Source organism: Hibiscus syriacus, unplaced genomic scaffold, assembly GCF_006381635.1.
Source record: "Hibiscus syriacus cultivar Baekdansim isolate YM2019G1 unplaced genomic scaffold, ASM638163v2 tig00110015_pilon, whole genome shotgun sequence".
Lineage (NCBI taxonomy): Eukaryota > Viridiplantae > Streptophyta > Magnoliopsida > Malvales > Malvaceae > Hibiscus > Hibiscus syriacus.
Window position 1 is genome coordinate 1,517,022 of NW_024062564.1, and position 17,149 is coordinate 1,534,170.

The window sequence follows — 17,149 nt, forward strand, 5'->3', positions numbered from 1 at the left end:
GAATAAGCTTGATGAGAGTGGTAATATAGTGAGAAACAAGGCTAGACTTGTTGCTCAAGGGTATACTCAAGAAGAGGGCATAGACTATGATGAAACATATGCTCCCGTAGCTAGGATGGAAGCAATTAGAATGTTATTAGCATTTGCATGTTTTCATGAATTTAAATTATATCAAATGGATGTTAAAAGTGCATTTTTAAATGGTTTTATAAAAGAAGAAGTGTATGTGGAACAACCTCCAGGTTTTGAAGATTCAAAATTTCCAGATCATGTTCTTAAATTGACAAAAGCTCTTTATGGTTTAAAACAAGCTCCTAGAGCTTGGTATGAAAGATTGTCAAATTTTTTAATTGAAAAAGGTTTTTCAAAAGGAAAGGTTGACACTACATTGTTTTTAAAGCATAAAGGTAAAGATTTATTAGTAGTTCAAATTTATGTCCGATGATATAATATTAGGTTCTACTAATGATGTTCTTTGCCAAGAATTTTCTAAGCTAATGCAAAGTGAGTTTGAGATGAGCATGATGGGGGAGCTCTCATTTTTCTTGGGACTCCAAATCAAGCAAAGAAAAGATGGCATCTTCATTAATCAAACTAAGTACGTCAAAGATATGCTCAAGAAGTTTGGATTAGAAAATGGGAAACCTCATGACACTCCAATGAGCACTTCAGTAAAGCTTGACTTAGATGAATGAGGTAAATGTATAGATGTTAAATTATATAGGTCAATGATTGGCTCTTTGCTTTATCTAACTGCAAGTAGACCGGACATTATGTTTAGTGTTTGCTTATGTGCTAGATTTCAATCATGTCCTAAGGAATCACATTTACTAGCTGTTAAGAGAATCTTTAGATACCTTAAGGACACTCCTAGTTTAGGACTTTTGGTATCCTAGAGACTCTAGCTTTAGCTTGCATGCTTTTTCTGATGCGGATTATGGAGGATGTAAAATAGATAGGAAAAGCACCTCCGGTACTTGCCAATTCCTTGGAAATATGCTGATTTCTTGGTTTTCAAAGAAACAAAATTATGTTGCATTATCTACCACTGAAGCGGAATATATTTCAGCCGGTAGTTGTTGTGCACAAGTTTTATGGATGAAACAACAACTTTTTGATTATGGAATTGAAGTATGTACTATTCCTATCAAGTGTGACAATACTAGTGCTATTTGTCTCACTAAAAATCCCATCCAACACTCTAGAACTAAACATATTGAAATTAGACATCACTTCATTAGAGACCATGTCACTAAGGAAGATGTAATTCTAGAATTTGTTGATACTTTGCATCAATTAGCGGATATTTTTACAAAACCCTTAGATAAGGAAAGGTTTTGGACACTTAGGAGAGAATTAGGTTTAACTGACCTATCTTCACTTAGTGTTTAAAATAATTCAGCACTTTTAATAAATACTGAAAAATACTCATAATAGTAATTTTTGATTGCATTCATTGCTATTAGTTAGGGGGAGTTTATGATTCTTGATGAAAAATTAACTTTATGTTCAAATATTGATTAAAGATTAATTTAATTGTTTGAACATAATTATTTTTCAATATATGAGTTGCCTATACCACTAGAGAAGATAAATTTAGCATTTTATGTGCTTAAAAGTCAGATTTTAGCATTTTGGTGCAGAGGGAACCGATTCCCCCTTTGAAGGGGAACCGATTCCCCCCACAGGGGAATCGATACCCCCCTGAGGTTCTGTTAAAATCGGGCAAGAACACCCAAAACCCCAAAACCCTTCCTCCATTCTCTCTCTCAATTTCTCAAATCTCCATTTTTGCCTCAAATCAAAGATATTAATCGGAATTCGATTCAAAAATCATCTTCTAAACCTGTTGGAATCATTAAAATCGTGCAAACAACATCTAAATCCCCTCAATCTTCATCTTTCAACGTAAATTTTTCTAAACTCTATATTTCATTGATTTTGAACATAGGATTAGTTTTAATTAGTTCTAAGTTGAAATAGTGATCGGGCATTGATTGTTTAGTGATTAGAAACTAGATGTTACAACTAATTTCATCAAAAACACAAGAATTTTCCAAAATTTTTAAATTTTCGAAATAAAAAAAATTGTTAATTTTCAAATTATTGTGTTTTGATTAAATTATGTTGTTGTTATGAAAACTATACATATATTGTTTCTCAAAACCATATTTTTCAAAAGTTTTTCAAAAACTTTGCCCATTAGGATTGATTTAGAGAACCTTGAAATATTGAGGACTCAATTGAGTTTTGGGATTAATTAAATTGCATACATTTGTTTTTAAATTTGCAGGTTATCCAATCTATTCCAATTTCCTTCACCATGTCTAATCCTAAACGTGCTAGGTCTTCATCTAGTCGTTCACACCGACAACCAAATCCACCTCCAAATCCTCCACCTATTCCAATTTCTAATCCTAATCCTATTGATCCTAATTTGACTATCCAAAATTCGTGTTTCAATCATCCTGGTCCTAGAAATCATCGTTTTTGGTATTATCAATATTTCGACTCTTACAAAATCGGGAAGAACGTATTCCTTCTCGTCAAGCTATGTTAGCTATCAATTTTAAATATCTTCCTCTTTTACAAGAGTGGAAATTTGATAAACTCTTTGACCTTGAACCCATCGTTTACCATCAACTTGTTCGTATTTTCTATTCTAATGCCGTTTGTGTTAAAGACCAAACTGAAACTGAAACCATAGGAATTCGTTACCTTCTAAGACAATTCTTATATATTGACTCGGCTTACATAGCCAATACATTCGGATTAGATAATGAAGGGATTTCAAATGAAAAACAGGTTTTAGGATCTCGTTATAAAAGAAGGGATAGTGCAAGTGTCCTAGACCTTCATGAACGTTTTCTTCATCTAATGATTTCTTGGTGGTTTCGACCATCTGGAGGTCGTTATTCTACTCTTAGAGCCTTAGATCTTTGGTGGTTACATTGTTTCGAAAACAATATTAAAATCAACCTACCTCAGATTATTTTTGCTGAAATTGTTGAAACCGTAAATCTTGTTCCTAATAAAAAACTTTGTTCATCTATTGTTTACGGTTGTATTTTGAGTAATTTGTTTTCCAAAGCTGGGCTTAGAGTTGGTCTAGATTCCGTTTTTCCTCTTAAGAAACAAATTAACCTTCTTTCCTTAACGAGAGCAGGATGGATTAAGGATAAGGAAACCGGGGAATGGGTTCGATCTTTTGCAACTACTCCGGCAGCTAGTTCTTCACAAGCTCCACCCGAAGCTGACGAAGATCTCGAGCTTGAGCAACTAATGCGAGACATCGATGAATCTGAAGATGAACCTGAGCAGGCCGAGGAGCAGCCCGAAGAGCAAGCACAATAATCGACTCAAATGCCTCCATATTTTCAATCTTTTATAGAGACATTTGATTACCGATATGCGACCATGGATTCGCGCTTTAATTCTATAGAGTCCCATTTATCCATAATGGGAGCTCAACAATTAGAAATTCTTCGGGAAATGCGTGCAAATAATGAAGCAACCAACGCACGTATTAATGACCTCACTAACGAAATAGGCGCTATGCGAGCTCGTTTTCCTCCTCCTGATCCGGATATGTGATTAAATGTTTTACTTTGTTTTCCAAACTTATTGTTTTAACATTTTGAATATTTTGGAATGTTTGAATTTATGGATGGTGTGAACTTATATGTTTGGTGTGATTTATTCATTATTGCATCATTTACATCATTATTAGCAATATGACCAATTTTACCATATCACATTATTTATGAATATTGATTATGGAACTAATGGCTAACGGTTCTCTTGATTGTGATCTTAGCAGCTTATGCATACATATACCTAATCAATTGGCTAAATATTTTTCACGTTTATTTGAATCTTTTTGATTTAACAAAAAGGGGGAGAAGTGTGTTTTAAGTGTGTTTTTAAAATGATAAATGGGAGAAGTGTTAAAGTAAGGGGGAGTAATTTCAAAACTTGATTTCAAAATCTTAAAATTACTAAAATGTTTTGTTATATCAAAAAGGGGGAGATTGTTGAAAACATTTTGATATTTCGATATAACAAATTAAGTTAAATGAATTTTAAGATTTTCCAAAATGATTTTCTAAGTATATTCGATATAATTATTCGAATATCAAAATATTACTCAAAATATTTCAAAAATCATTTTTAATCCTTACTTAAGTGTAAAATTAAGTTTTAATCTTAAAACAATTTCAAAATAATCTTTCAAAGTATTTCGAACCATTTCAAAGCCAAAAACTCCAGATTGCTCAGAGGGAACCGATTCCCCCCCAAGGGGGTAGCAATTCCCCCCTGAATGGTTTGGCTCCGAGATTTCCAGAATGCTCGGAGGGAACCGATTCCCCCATAGGGGGTACCGATTCCCCCCCTGTTCAACGGTCGAAATATTTGAATTTTACACTTAGGGAACCGATTCCCCCCACGCTCCAAACTATTTTATTAATTGTTTTCACACTAAAACGGCTATATGATCTTCACTACTCATCCCCAACGTTCAGAAGTGATTCAAGGTGTATTTAAACAAGTTCTGAAGCCATTGATCAACAAGAAATCATAGAGAAAAAAGAGAGAAAGCATCAAACATCAAGTTTGTGCAAATCAAGCCAATTTTCCTTTCAATATTCATTTTGCTTTCAAGAACACCATTTGTGCTCATTTGTAATTATCTTTGAGTGTTCTTTTATTGTTCTAGAATTGTGCAAACATCTTACCTTGTGAGGTTTTCCTTGTAAGTTTGCAAATTTGTAATCTTCTCTTTGGGAAAAGAGTGTTCTCAAGAATTGGGGTATATTCTTGAGGGTGTTGTAAGGTTATCTCTTTGGCCTCAAAAGAAAGAACAAATTAGTGAATTTGTTGGAAAATCCTTAGTGTGGATAGCTAAGGTAGTGGACGTAGACTTTGATTGAGAAAGTCGAACCACTCTAAATCGATGTGCAAATCTTTTCAATTTTCTACAAAAGCTTCCACCGAATTTTTAATTGCCAATTCACATCCTTCTTGGCTAATTCCGTCGATCGATTAACTCAACAAATAGTTATATGTAAATAAATAAGTGAAATATGCACGCTCTGATTGGTTTTGTAATAATGGAAATGTATTTTATGTAAATTAGTCATTTATATGTTATAAAAGTTTAAATTACTCACTATTTTATACAATTACATGTTTTAAAAGGTCAATGTGACACATCGGATTTGTATCCAGGTCGGATACGGATTGGGGTGTTACATCCTGCAAGATTACAAGTTAGATTTTACATTATATATTTATTTGCCTCACTAAGTCATAGACTTAGCGTGTGAGTGTTTCACAAGCAGGTTCTTACAAGCTTATGGATTGTTGAGGTGCAAGTCAGGTCAGTATTTTTCCTTACAAAGTTTCAGATCAGAAAACAGATGATTTAAATGTATTTTATGGTATAAAAGTCTAGTTGGCATGTATTTAAAAGATTTGAATTGTATAAGCTTTGAATTGTATAGCTATTTTATACAAGTAAATGTTTTAAAAAGTCAATGTGACACCTCAGACTCAGATCCAGGTCGGATCCAGGTCGGATTCGGGTTGGGGGTGTTACAGATCGTCTGCCATATCCTATAATTTTCTAAGAAAGGAGAAGAGTCAACATTTCCATTGCCAGACATTTAAGTACGATTGATACTCTAGAGAAATGTACTACATCGACAACTAACGACTTTAACCCGCGAGTCCTAAGAAAGATTGAACTTGACGCTTTGATACCACTAGATGTAACACTCTAATCCGGTTCGACCCAAAATTCATAAGATTAGAATGTCATATAGAACCACCTATGTGGCTAACCATTTTTTAAAACATTTAGCCAAAATAACATACAATCGTAATAAAGATACCAGAATATATGACAGTTACAAAATTTAAGTATTTAAATACGATGGAGCTCCCGATAACAATCTCAAAAAATACATGAGTATAAAATATAGTTTACGACTCAAATAAATAAATATCTAGGGTCTATGATAGTATATTACCTCTACAATACTCGAGACGTACTCTGATAAGAGATAGAGTTTGGAAGTTTTGAATTTGGTGATGAGCTCCTCGACTAACACCTAAGAACTTATGCACGAAAACATATTCCATACGCTGAGCTCACAAACTTAGTGCCACACAAATAACTCATAGTATGGTTATTAACATTTGCATACACTTTAACAACAACAAAAGCAAGCATCATGGTGTAGCTCGGGGTTACTTAGCTAGGGGTGAGCAAAACTCGACTCGGTTCGAAAAATCATTTTTTCTTCAATTTCGAGTTGAGTTATTCGAGTCAACTCAAATTATCAATTTGATTTTCGAGTTCGATTCGAGTTGAAATTTTGAGTTCGACTCGGTTTAAAAACATTTTTGATAACAAATCAATAAATTATGCAGTTCAAAAAACAAATTACAGTAACACAAATAAAGACACACAGATTAAGAGATAACACCATGGCATCGATCAACATTTAATTAGTTTCAAATTTAATAGATAATTTATTAAATGAAATTAAAACAGTTATAGCACGGTAAGACGTGCACCTGATTAAAACCATTAAAAGGAATATCAAAACTATACTCAAATCGAAATTCTACACGACCATCGTTTCTCATTAAAAAGCAAGATCAAACTGATTGCGAAGGGAGCACACAGTGCAGGGTCAAAGAACACGATGAAACAGTGAAATTTTCTAATAAATTATGTGTTCAAACGCAAATTACTGGTGCGTCTCCCGTGGTAGTTTCGATGAAAAAAATTGGTTAGTTTTGAGGTTTTGAATTCTACGGCAAAAAAGGTTTTGGTTTATCCATGTTTCTAATTAGAGTATTATAATATATTAAGAAAAGGAACTAATAAAATAATTAATATATCATATAAATATTTAAAACAAATAAATAGATAAGAGGAAGTAGGCGCTGGATTAGTCGAGTAAAATATTTTTAAATTATTTAAATGGATAAATATTATTTTATAAGTTAAATTATTTGAATTTTTTTAATCGAGTTTGATTTTATATTTAATTCAATTATAAATATTTATAGTATCATGATACTAATTGATTTTAATCTAAACCACTTTCTATGACCATACATAATATACATATATAATTTTTTATATGATATATATATATATATCAAGCATACTTAATAGACACGACTCATCCACTAATTATTAAAATTTTAGAATTATTTGTATAAATTATACATAGTGGATGAACACGACTTTTTATAACTTGAGTTTTATTTCGAGACGAGACAATTTTATAAATTTACAAATCAAACTAAGTAAAATTTTGAATTTTTAACATCAAATTAGATAAGTAATTTAATAATATTTTAAGTCGAATTTTATTCCCTTAATTATAAAAAGAAGAACTCCAAAAATTATTGGCACGTGCAAATAAGGCCAGTCTTTTCATGACACCAAAAATTAATAGTGGTTGACTTGCATAAGTTGACTTGAACCATTGGAATGCAACGATTCCACGTGGCAAGTCCTCAACCTCATACGGGAGAATCTAATTACCGAAAAGCATGACAGTCTGCTTCATGTAAAACTGTTGTAAACCGGCCGCATGGCATCGACAAGTTCCCTCTTTTAACTCAAAGCTACCCTTTTTCTCATTCTCGAAGAAAACTCACAAAGAAATAGTAATTTTCCTTTTCTGGGTTTTTAATAATTATAAAAAAAAAGTTGCAAAAAAGGAATTAGCTATGTTTTCCATGGATTTAGGGTGCAAGAGGTATGTGGGTCTCCATAGATCAGGCTTTTTTCTCACTCGGGTATATTTTCGATTTTCCCCCTCAAATTTTCGATGGTTTTTGCAGTCTGAATTCTGCATTTTTCTCTACTTATATATTTTATATTTCCTTTTTGCTTAATTTTCTTGATTTTTTGCCCATGTCTTGCCTATGCTTGATGCTTCGGGACTTGAAACTAAAATAAGAAATTACTGCCTAATTTACGTTGTAAATTTGTTATCTCAATGCATTGAATCTTTTCATCTGTTTGCCATTCAAGGTTTGGATCGTATTATTATGAAGGTATTTTCAATGAAATTAATAGGAATTTTTGCTTGTTTTTTAGATGTTGATTTTCATCTTATATTAAGTAAGAGGAGTGAGTTCTAAGAGAGCTAATTTGTGTGAAAACTGCCAAGCTTAACTTCAACCAAACCTACGCCTGAATTGCGCCGATAGCGATATCGTTTCCATGAATTTGGTTTCTTAGTAGCAAAAATACCTTGTCAATCAATGCTTGCTGTTCTATGTTGAACATGCCATCTTTGCTTGAATGTATGATCCCTTAATTTAAACTGAACGATTTTGGTTAAGACATTAGTCTCTGTAATGTTCGTTGTTATTCTTTGCTAAATAGTGTGTGAGGTGAGGATCTTTGTTACTAGATATTGCTATCGCCCTTGTGAATGTAACTTTTGAATTTGTACGTCTAGAAATCCAGTTCAGTAAGACTAACGATCCAAGTAGCATATATTCATTATAAAATTATTGAGTAAGACAAACAAATCACAAACTTCATGATTTATTTAGAATTATGTATTTATGTAAACTCAAAAATGATATATTTAAGTTCCAATAAGAAATGTTTTGCGTACCAATAAATTGTATTTCATTTCTACTCAGCGAATTGAAGAAGAATACCGCATTGACTTATGTTTCATAGAGATAGCAATTTAGGTTCCAATTCTCGTTCCTTATTCCTAACCGATTTGCATTGCTGATAAGTGATAACATTTATTAGGATTAAGGAACCACACTGCTACAGAGCTTGGATATGCATTGATTGAGTGCTGAAGGAATATGATTAATGTTGATTAACTGATAATTTCTCGTGAAGGAATTTGATTGTTGTTTCAGTGAGAAGAGTAAACATATATCCTGCACCATTGTGCTGAATCTAGGACAAGATTATGATCTTCTGTATCTTCATCTAGCTTGATTTTCTATACCTTTTGACGGCCATTCAATTACTAGAATGAAATTATAATGCTCACTATTGAATTTCCATGATAGAGCTGCATTTGATATGGATTTTCTTATTGGTGTTTAACTTTCTTTTGTCATGAATTTATTGCAAAAACTTGAATAATTTTGTTCCATAAGTTGATATTCGTGGAGTCGATTAGAGAGTGATTGTCAGCATGATATAAATTGGTCTTTTTTGCATGATATCTTCTCTTGGGATGGTGTCGATGATTGTAGATACCATTCCTCATCCACCTGATTCTGTAGACTTGAATAATTATTGATAACATGATAACATGTAAGCCCAAGTCTCCTGAGATTTCAGGATACTCATTTCTGATACAACCCTTATCCGTCACTAACCCCAAGTCCGGGTAACACGATAACATGTAAGCCATGCACATTTACTTGTTCAAGTTCAAAAGTTAATCTGCAGCTTTCTGCTTGTCCTATTCTCTCCACGAGAATGGAAAAAGAATTTCGTACAATAAATGAATTTCCTATAATATCTTCTCTTCTACATTCTTAGTTTATATATGGTTCCTGAGGTACCTAAATGCAAAGTAAAGAGTGTATCATGTTGCTATCTTTGAGATCCAATTAAAGTTTTAAGTATTATCGAAGCTGCTTTCGGGAATGCATTTGAGAGAATGGTTAATGTTTTTTTTCTTTTGCAACACAAATTCTATATGCTATCACGGCAAGAAGACCTGACATTAACTCTCCTGAGATTTCAGGATTCCAAACTGAAGGGATTATCAAACAAAAAATGATCTTCGAGAGTGAGAACATAGAACCAGTGACTGATTTAGGACTTGCTCTGGGGAATTCCAATCACGACATTCAGAGAAGATCGAGCAATGATCTCGGTGCAGGTGCAAATGCAGCTTCAAGGATAGATGAGACATTTGTGGCCACCGACCCGCCGTCAGAATTAGTTTGGTCTCCAAGGGAAGGTCTCAGTCTCAAATGTACTGAGTCCAGCTTTGCTGATAAAAAAACATTCCCTTGTTTGGGGTGCAGGACCAAGCAATATGTTTTTTTCACTACAACAAACTGATGCATCTACAAGGTCAAGTGATGACAAGCCTATAGATGAAGAAATTTCCCATAAATCCGTATCGACGTTTCATGATATGAATCCCAAAGTTGCCAATATAGTTGATTTGGACAAATCTTCTGGGAATGATGATACCATCAAATTGTGTCATGAACAGCAGACAGATAATGATAATACTTCCAAAGGTACGTCAAGTTTGTATAATTCATTTGTTTATTTTATTTTTTCATGTTGTTGCAACTTTCTGTTCCGTTTGCTCTTTAACTGTCGAGAAACTCTCTTTCTAGTTTCTGAAGGAATTGCTGACTTAGGAGAAGATCTAAACCCAAAGATAGGAGAATCTGATGAAAATCTTTTTGAAGAGAATGATCTGGTAGATTCTAAAGGAGCATATTTCTCTTGTCGAGACAATACCCCAGTGGCCGAAATAGCTGACGCGATCAAAAACAATTTTCCAGGTCCACGTCCACTAGGTGCCTCATGATACTGTCTTTTACACTTGTTTAGTACCTTGAGAAAGTAACATGGTTTTTTTCCGTGATAAACTGTTTTGGCATCTTGAATGGACACACACGCACATACACAGAATTCCGGAACATATATGATTATTAGAACTATTGACATGTTATCTCTTCTCTTTGTTGCTAAGCGGATTATTTTTTTAGACTTAATTTATTTGGATAGAGTTGATCTTTTTCTCCTTTTCCCTCTCCAGAATTGACTTGTAAACTAATATATTTTGTTCTCTTCTAATAAAAACAGATGAAAGGAAACCAGATGTTGTGCAGCTGTCAAGAATGGAGATTGTATTGGCATCTAAAGTTTATGCTGACAACAAACATGAAGCATTTATACCACCAGCGAAAAATTCAACATCCCCTGGTAGAAAACAAGATGAATCAGCTTCATTAATGGATAAAAAGGGAAAAAGTAAGATGAAGGGGTACGTTTCTTCTACTCTTTTGCCTATGGAAAAACTGGAGGCAACTGCTGAAAACAATTTGCGAGTTCTGGTAGGTGACGATGCGTATTTTGCAAGTACGGCTTCGAGTTCAGAATCTGTGTCTGAAGCTGAAAAGAACGTTGAACACTATAAGAAGATAAAACTGGAGGAGATATCTGGTGATAAACATTCTCCGACTGACAGCAGAATCCTTAGGTATAGAAGAAAAGGGAAGGAAAATGCTTTATATGATGGAGATGTTAAACTGATGTCACAAGAAGAGGATGACAGTCAAGAAAGTGTTGAAAGTTGTAATAGTGCTGGATTATTCTCCACAGGCAAAAAACAATGGGGCTTCAAGCAACAGTTGATTGTGGGGAGAAAAAGGGTGAAAAGGCAAATGGGTGAAAGTCCTTGTTCCTCATCACTTGTAAAACAAGACAGCTCGTTCATGAACTGGATATCGAATATGATGAAAGGATTTTTGAAATCGAAAGATAAGGCGCCATCTTTGACGCTTACTGTTGCAAATCCTAACCAGTCACATGAGAGTCCTGTCAAGAATCCTGATGCAACTGATAGGAACCAAGATCCTCCGTGCAGAAATATTGGGTTTCAATCAATTTTCCACTCAGTATATTCACCAAAAACTAAGGTCCAAGGAACACCACAATATGAACACTACCGAACCGGAGTCGAGAAAACTGACAAGATTTGTGACATTGATGCTACTCCAATCGCCCTGCCATGCAGAAAATTTTAACTTGCATAAAGTATTTCTGCTATCAAATGAAAGATTCAAAGAACCAATTTCTGGTGGCAGAGCAGGTTCACCAGCCCAGCCGAAAATTTCATCGATGAATTTATCTCTCGGTAAGAGCACTGAGGGAAATTCTTCAGAGAATCAGAATCCATGCAACGTGGCAGTGGAAGTGGAGAAAGACAGAGCAAGTTCTAGTTCTTTCTTGGGTAAACGTAGAGCGATGAATTCTGAGAACATCGATTCCGACACACCATCTGAAGGAAAGACGGTTCATAACATTGGTTACAAAAGCAACCTTCTAGGGAACTTGTGGATAAGCCGGTTTACTCCGAAGTCTTCAAGCTTCTTGCCGAACCATGATAACAGTGGTGCTGTTGAATGCTCATGTGACTGCATGAAGATTACTCCCTGCTCCAATGTGAATGTTTCTAGCGACCTCAAGATTGTGGAGGCTAAGCGGCAATGCGTCGAAGAGCCACTAATCGGTTCTGGTAAAGAATTACCTTCTGATACCGACATTGAGGCATCTGTTGGGTTCAAGGAAATTATTGTCCAAAATGACCAGAAATCCAAATGTAATGCGAGCCCTATTTTACCCTCTGCTAGAATAAAAGATTCAGAAGTGATGGCTTCTCTTTTTGCTAGGAGATTAGATGCCCTCAAACACATATAATGCCTTCTGGTGTATCGGACAATACAACTTCAAATATCACCTGTTTCTTTTGTGGAAGAAAAGACCATCATTTGAAATGTTGTCCGGAGATATCCGATAATGAGATCGAAGATCTTATGAGGAATTTGAAGTCTTCTAATAAATTGGAAGTACCTCGTCTGTGCATTAGATGCTTTGGGCTTGATCATTGGGCTGTTGCATGTCCTACCACATCGAGAAGTCAACACCAATCAACCTGTAGAGCTTCTTTGGCTAATCTCAGTGAACAGCATGGTTCTGCAGGATTTGAAGAGAATAAGAACCTTTTAGAATACAGCCAAGAAGCTATAGCTCCAAGAACAATTCAGGTTGGGATCGATTATGGGAAAGACTCCAATACTAGTTATGGGGTTAATGCGGACAAAATGAGATCAACCACAAATGTGGATAAGAAATATGTGTCTTCCAGTTTGAAGGAAAATGAGTTGAAAGAAGATCAGATGACACCTTGGGGTAATACGATCAATCATCAGGTTTCAGATAGGCCAAAGGCAATCTTTGACGCTGTTAGATTGCTTCGTTTGTTACGGACAGATATCCTGAAGTAAGTAGACCATCATTTTCATTGGTAATTTCACTTTCTTAACTTGTGCTGTCTGAAATTTTGCTTATTGGGCCATAAAGGGTTGCCTATGAAGTACCTAAAAGAGTGGGAATTGAATATGAATTGTTGGAGCGGGGTTGTATGCTGACATTGCCTTATTACCGAAAGCTCAATCCTTTGTTTTGATTTTTTAATGCATCGTGAACTTCAGGTGTATGAATTCACAAATATCAATCGCGCATCTTGAAGGGTTCTTCTTGCGTTTGCGGCTTGGGAAACGGGAGGAAGGATTACGAGGAACTGGTTATTATGTTGCCTGCATATCCGGTATGACACTAAGCAGATTGTCGTATTTCGTGCTTATTTGGTTGCGATTCTGTTAATACTAAAATTATGTGCATGTTGTTATTTAAGTTGCTGTCTCATTTGAATGCACTTATTGATGCATATAATTCATGTAAAGACATTTTCCCTGCATTCTCTTTTATTTTTATGTATTAATTACCTTCTAAATACACAGTGTCACACACACTAGGGATACAGCAAAATTCCAAGAATTCCATATCTGTTGATGTAGGGGGAATCAAATGCTTTGTTGAAAGCCAATACATCTCCAACCACGATTTTCTTGAGGTAGAAATCCGGCTTCATTTTTCTATCTTTTCTTTAACATCGTATTCAAAATCAGCAGCAGATTTTGCAATTCTTTGTATGTAACCTATGACAACCTTTTCTTTCCCTGTACCATGAATTATGGTCGTCAGCAACAAGTAAATTTACTAGCTTTCAACTTGATGATCCAGTGACTACTCACTTTTTCCTCGGAAGTTTTCTTTTTCTATGACTCAACTTTGATTGTTCATTGTCTTTTATTTTCAATCTAGTAATCATAAGCATTCATAACCGCTTCACCTAAATAAAAGCTCAAGGTATTTCTGAACATTTTCGTTGCTACATAGAAGTGGTTTTTGGCATCCATTAAAATTCCATTTTTTGCAAAGATCCAGTGTGTCGTGTCAAAAGTGGTGGCAAGATCCCATCTGAAGATCAATTGGCAATGAAAGTTAAAGAAAGAAGAATGTTAGGGCTATAGGCACCATACTTATCAGGTATTGTAGTTCCTGTTCTTCGTATAAGTTAATCACGTTGTTTCCGTAGCTAGTATCGACTACATGGAAGTAGTTATTGGCATCCATTAAAATTCTATTTTTGATTAAGAAATAATCAAGTGTGTGGTGTCAAAGATCAAAACTCCCAACTTTGTAGGGAGATTACAAAACTCGTGGTTGGTTTTTTGTATTCCTCTCGATGGAGCAGTCAGACCAAAACTAGATATGCAACTTCCAAGATGAGCTTATGGCATGGTTGCATTCAACTGCAAGAAATGGTGGCAAGATCCCATCTGAAGAACAATCGGAATCGTAGTTAAAGAAAGAAGAATGCTAGGATTATCGGCACCTTATGTTTCAGTTGTTGATTTGTTTGCACCTGTAAAATCAGAATATGTATATTTACAAGTGTAGATGTTGTATATTTGGAAAAATAATATCCTATATTAATTACAATAAATTAGCAACAGATTTGTGAAGCAAATGAAGCTACTAATGCCGAACAGATTGATAGCTATGGGCCTCTCCAAGAATCCATTCCTCCCTCAACTCGTTATCTGTTGGAATGCACAACCAACCTTTGAAGTAGGAAATATCACACTTACTAAGCTCAAAATTGGACATCTCCACTCTACTTGGTCATCAAGTTATCATCTATCTTATGAGTTCTCTTAACATCTTGCATTAAAACAGGTTTCACTTGAAGCTTGGCAAATAATCCAACAGCCCAATCCCATAAATGTTGCCCTCAAATCTTAGATAGATCGATTTCTAACTCAAAATTTATTTGTATTTACATATGTCATGTTAAAGTATTTATATAGTTTTGTGTGTTCACACGACATACAAAAAATATTGAGAAGTGTGGTTCAAGTAGACATATTTGTTGTTTTGCCTACTTGAGTTCATTGGTAAAATGAAATAATAACTCTTCTTTTTTGTATTATTTTTAATTAAATTTAAATAAAGAATATTTGTTTCATTACTAAATGCTATCCGAGCCCAGCTCAAGCTGGCCCTTGAAGAGATCCACTCATGTATATAAAAACTTGTACAAAAACAATCAACAAAGAAAAACCCTACCGGCCACTGCATCAGTTTCAGAACTCTTAAGCTTCCAATCATGGTAAATTACCTCTTTTCCTTTTCTTCTTGTTTTTCACTCTGTTTTCTCTTCTTCTCTCTTACAGTGAATGAGAAACTTTTATAGGCGGACGTGGAGACAGAGGTGGCGGCCGCCGGAGTGCCTAAGAAGAGAACATTCAAGAAATTTAGCTTCAGAGGCGTTGATTTGGATGCTCTCCTTGATATGTCCACCGATGAGCTTGTCAAGCTCTTCCCTGCTCGTGCTCGTAGAAGGTAATAAGATAAACAGACTTCATTTTTAGCAGGCTTCTATTCTTGTTTGTACTGCAAAATATGAAATGCTTTTATTTTATTTTATATTATATTGTTTTATGTGAGTTCAGGTTCCAAAGGGGTCTCAAGAGGAAGCCCATGGCTTTGATTAAGAAACTCCGCAAGGCGGTAATTTAATCTTTTGACTCTACACTTTTAGTTCTCGAGTTACTGGGGAATGTATAGTTTATTTTGTAGAAAATTGGAGCTTTGCTTGAAGCCTAATTGTCATTGTGTTACATGAAACGCTTATATCGAACCCATTAACTGACCTCAATTGTAAAAGGGAGTGTTGTTAAGTCACTTCAGATTATTAAAAAAAACTCTTATTTTATGCTGTGAAAAAGATATGTTTAGGGAATTTATCATGCAAGGGTTATCTGACCCATGTATCAAATTTTATCATTATGTTTCCAATGGTAGTTGGAGAGTCAATTTTCTTTAGAAATGAATATTGTAGCAAATCCTAATAGATAAATTGACTACTGAAGCAGATTACATTTGTTATGTTAAAATTATGTGCAGAAACCTTGAATATAATCTAATCCTTGGTTATACTTGATTATATGTTTCAAATCTATTTCTGATTTGATTTAGTATCGACTAATGTCTTTATTCTACTGGCTGCCAACTATGAATCTATGTTGCATGCATGATAGCTATATGCTCTTCATTTGCCGTTTCCTTATTCACGTTCCTTTCAATTTTCCTTGTTCCGATCCATTGTTTAATAAGTAGGGCTGCTTGTTAAGATCAGTCAACCCTGATTAAGAACACAATGTAGTGTTGATTGAATGCATGAGTGCTTGATCATTCGAATGATATTGTCCTAATATTTTGCTTTCATGTATTGGATCAGAGAAGAGAGGCCCCTCCTGGTGAGAAACCAGAACCGGTTAGAACCCACCTGCGGAATATGATCATTGTACCTGAAATGATCGGAAGTATTATCGGTGTGTACAATGGCAAGACATTTAACCAGGTTGAAATCAAGCCTGAAATGATTAGCCATTACCTTGCTGAGTTCTCAATTTCATACAAGCCGGTTAAGCATGGTAGACCTGGTATTGGTGCTACTCATTCTTCTAGGTTCATTCCTCTGAAATGATGTTCATTTGTGCATCTTCAAAAACTTGATCTGATGCTTACTTTGGAGAGACATTGTGCCTGCTCCACTTTTAGTATGTTTAGCCAAATCAAAATTTTACATATTTTATGTTATATCATATTCTGATTTCGGAGATTTTCATTTGCTCATATTTTAGAGAGGCTAGGAATGTTTCATTTACTATTCCTTTTGGTAAACTACACATTTACTCACCTAACCTATTATCACTTTGGATCTGTTTTGATCATTATTTTTCTCAAAATTATTGTCAAATATTATGTTTTGATTTTATTTTGGTCACTCATTGTTAAAAGATTGCGATAGCATTTTTAAAATAATCATATTTTTAAGAAAAGGAAAATACTTGATAACCATTAATTTAACATGCCAAATCATCTTTTTAATAGTAACTATCGACACATTTCTCATTTTATATAATAAAATCAAAAGTGTAATATTTATAATTTTAATTTTGAAGGTTTAAT

General features: G+C 34.5%; 1 protein-coding gene and 1 pseudogene across 1 annotated transcript; both read left to right on the forward strand.

Annotated features, from left to right (window-relative positions):
* Positions 1–7,693: 7,693 nt before the first annotated feature.
* LOC120212716 lies at positions 7,694–14,508 on the forward strand (annotated as a pseudogene).
* Positions 14,509–15,210: 702 nt separating this feature from the next.
* Positions 15,211–16,777, forward strand: LOC120212640 (40S ribosomal protein S15-4-like). Its single transcript, XM_039210872.1, has 4 exons — positions 15,211–15,284; positions 15,369–15,517; positions 15,628–15,685; positions 16,416–16,777. The coding sequence occupies exons 1-4, from the start codon at positions 15,282–15,284 to the stop codon at positions 16,662–16,664; spliced, it is 459 nt and encodes a 152-aa protein (XP_039066803.1). The 5' UTR covers positions 15,211–15,281; the 3' UTR covers positions 16,665–16,777.
* The last annotated feature ends 372 nt before the right edge of the window (positions 16,778–17,149 follow it).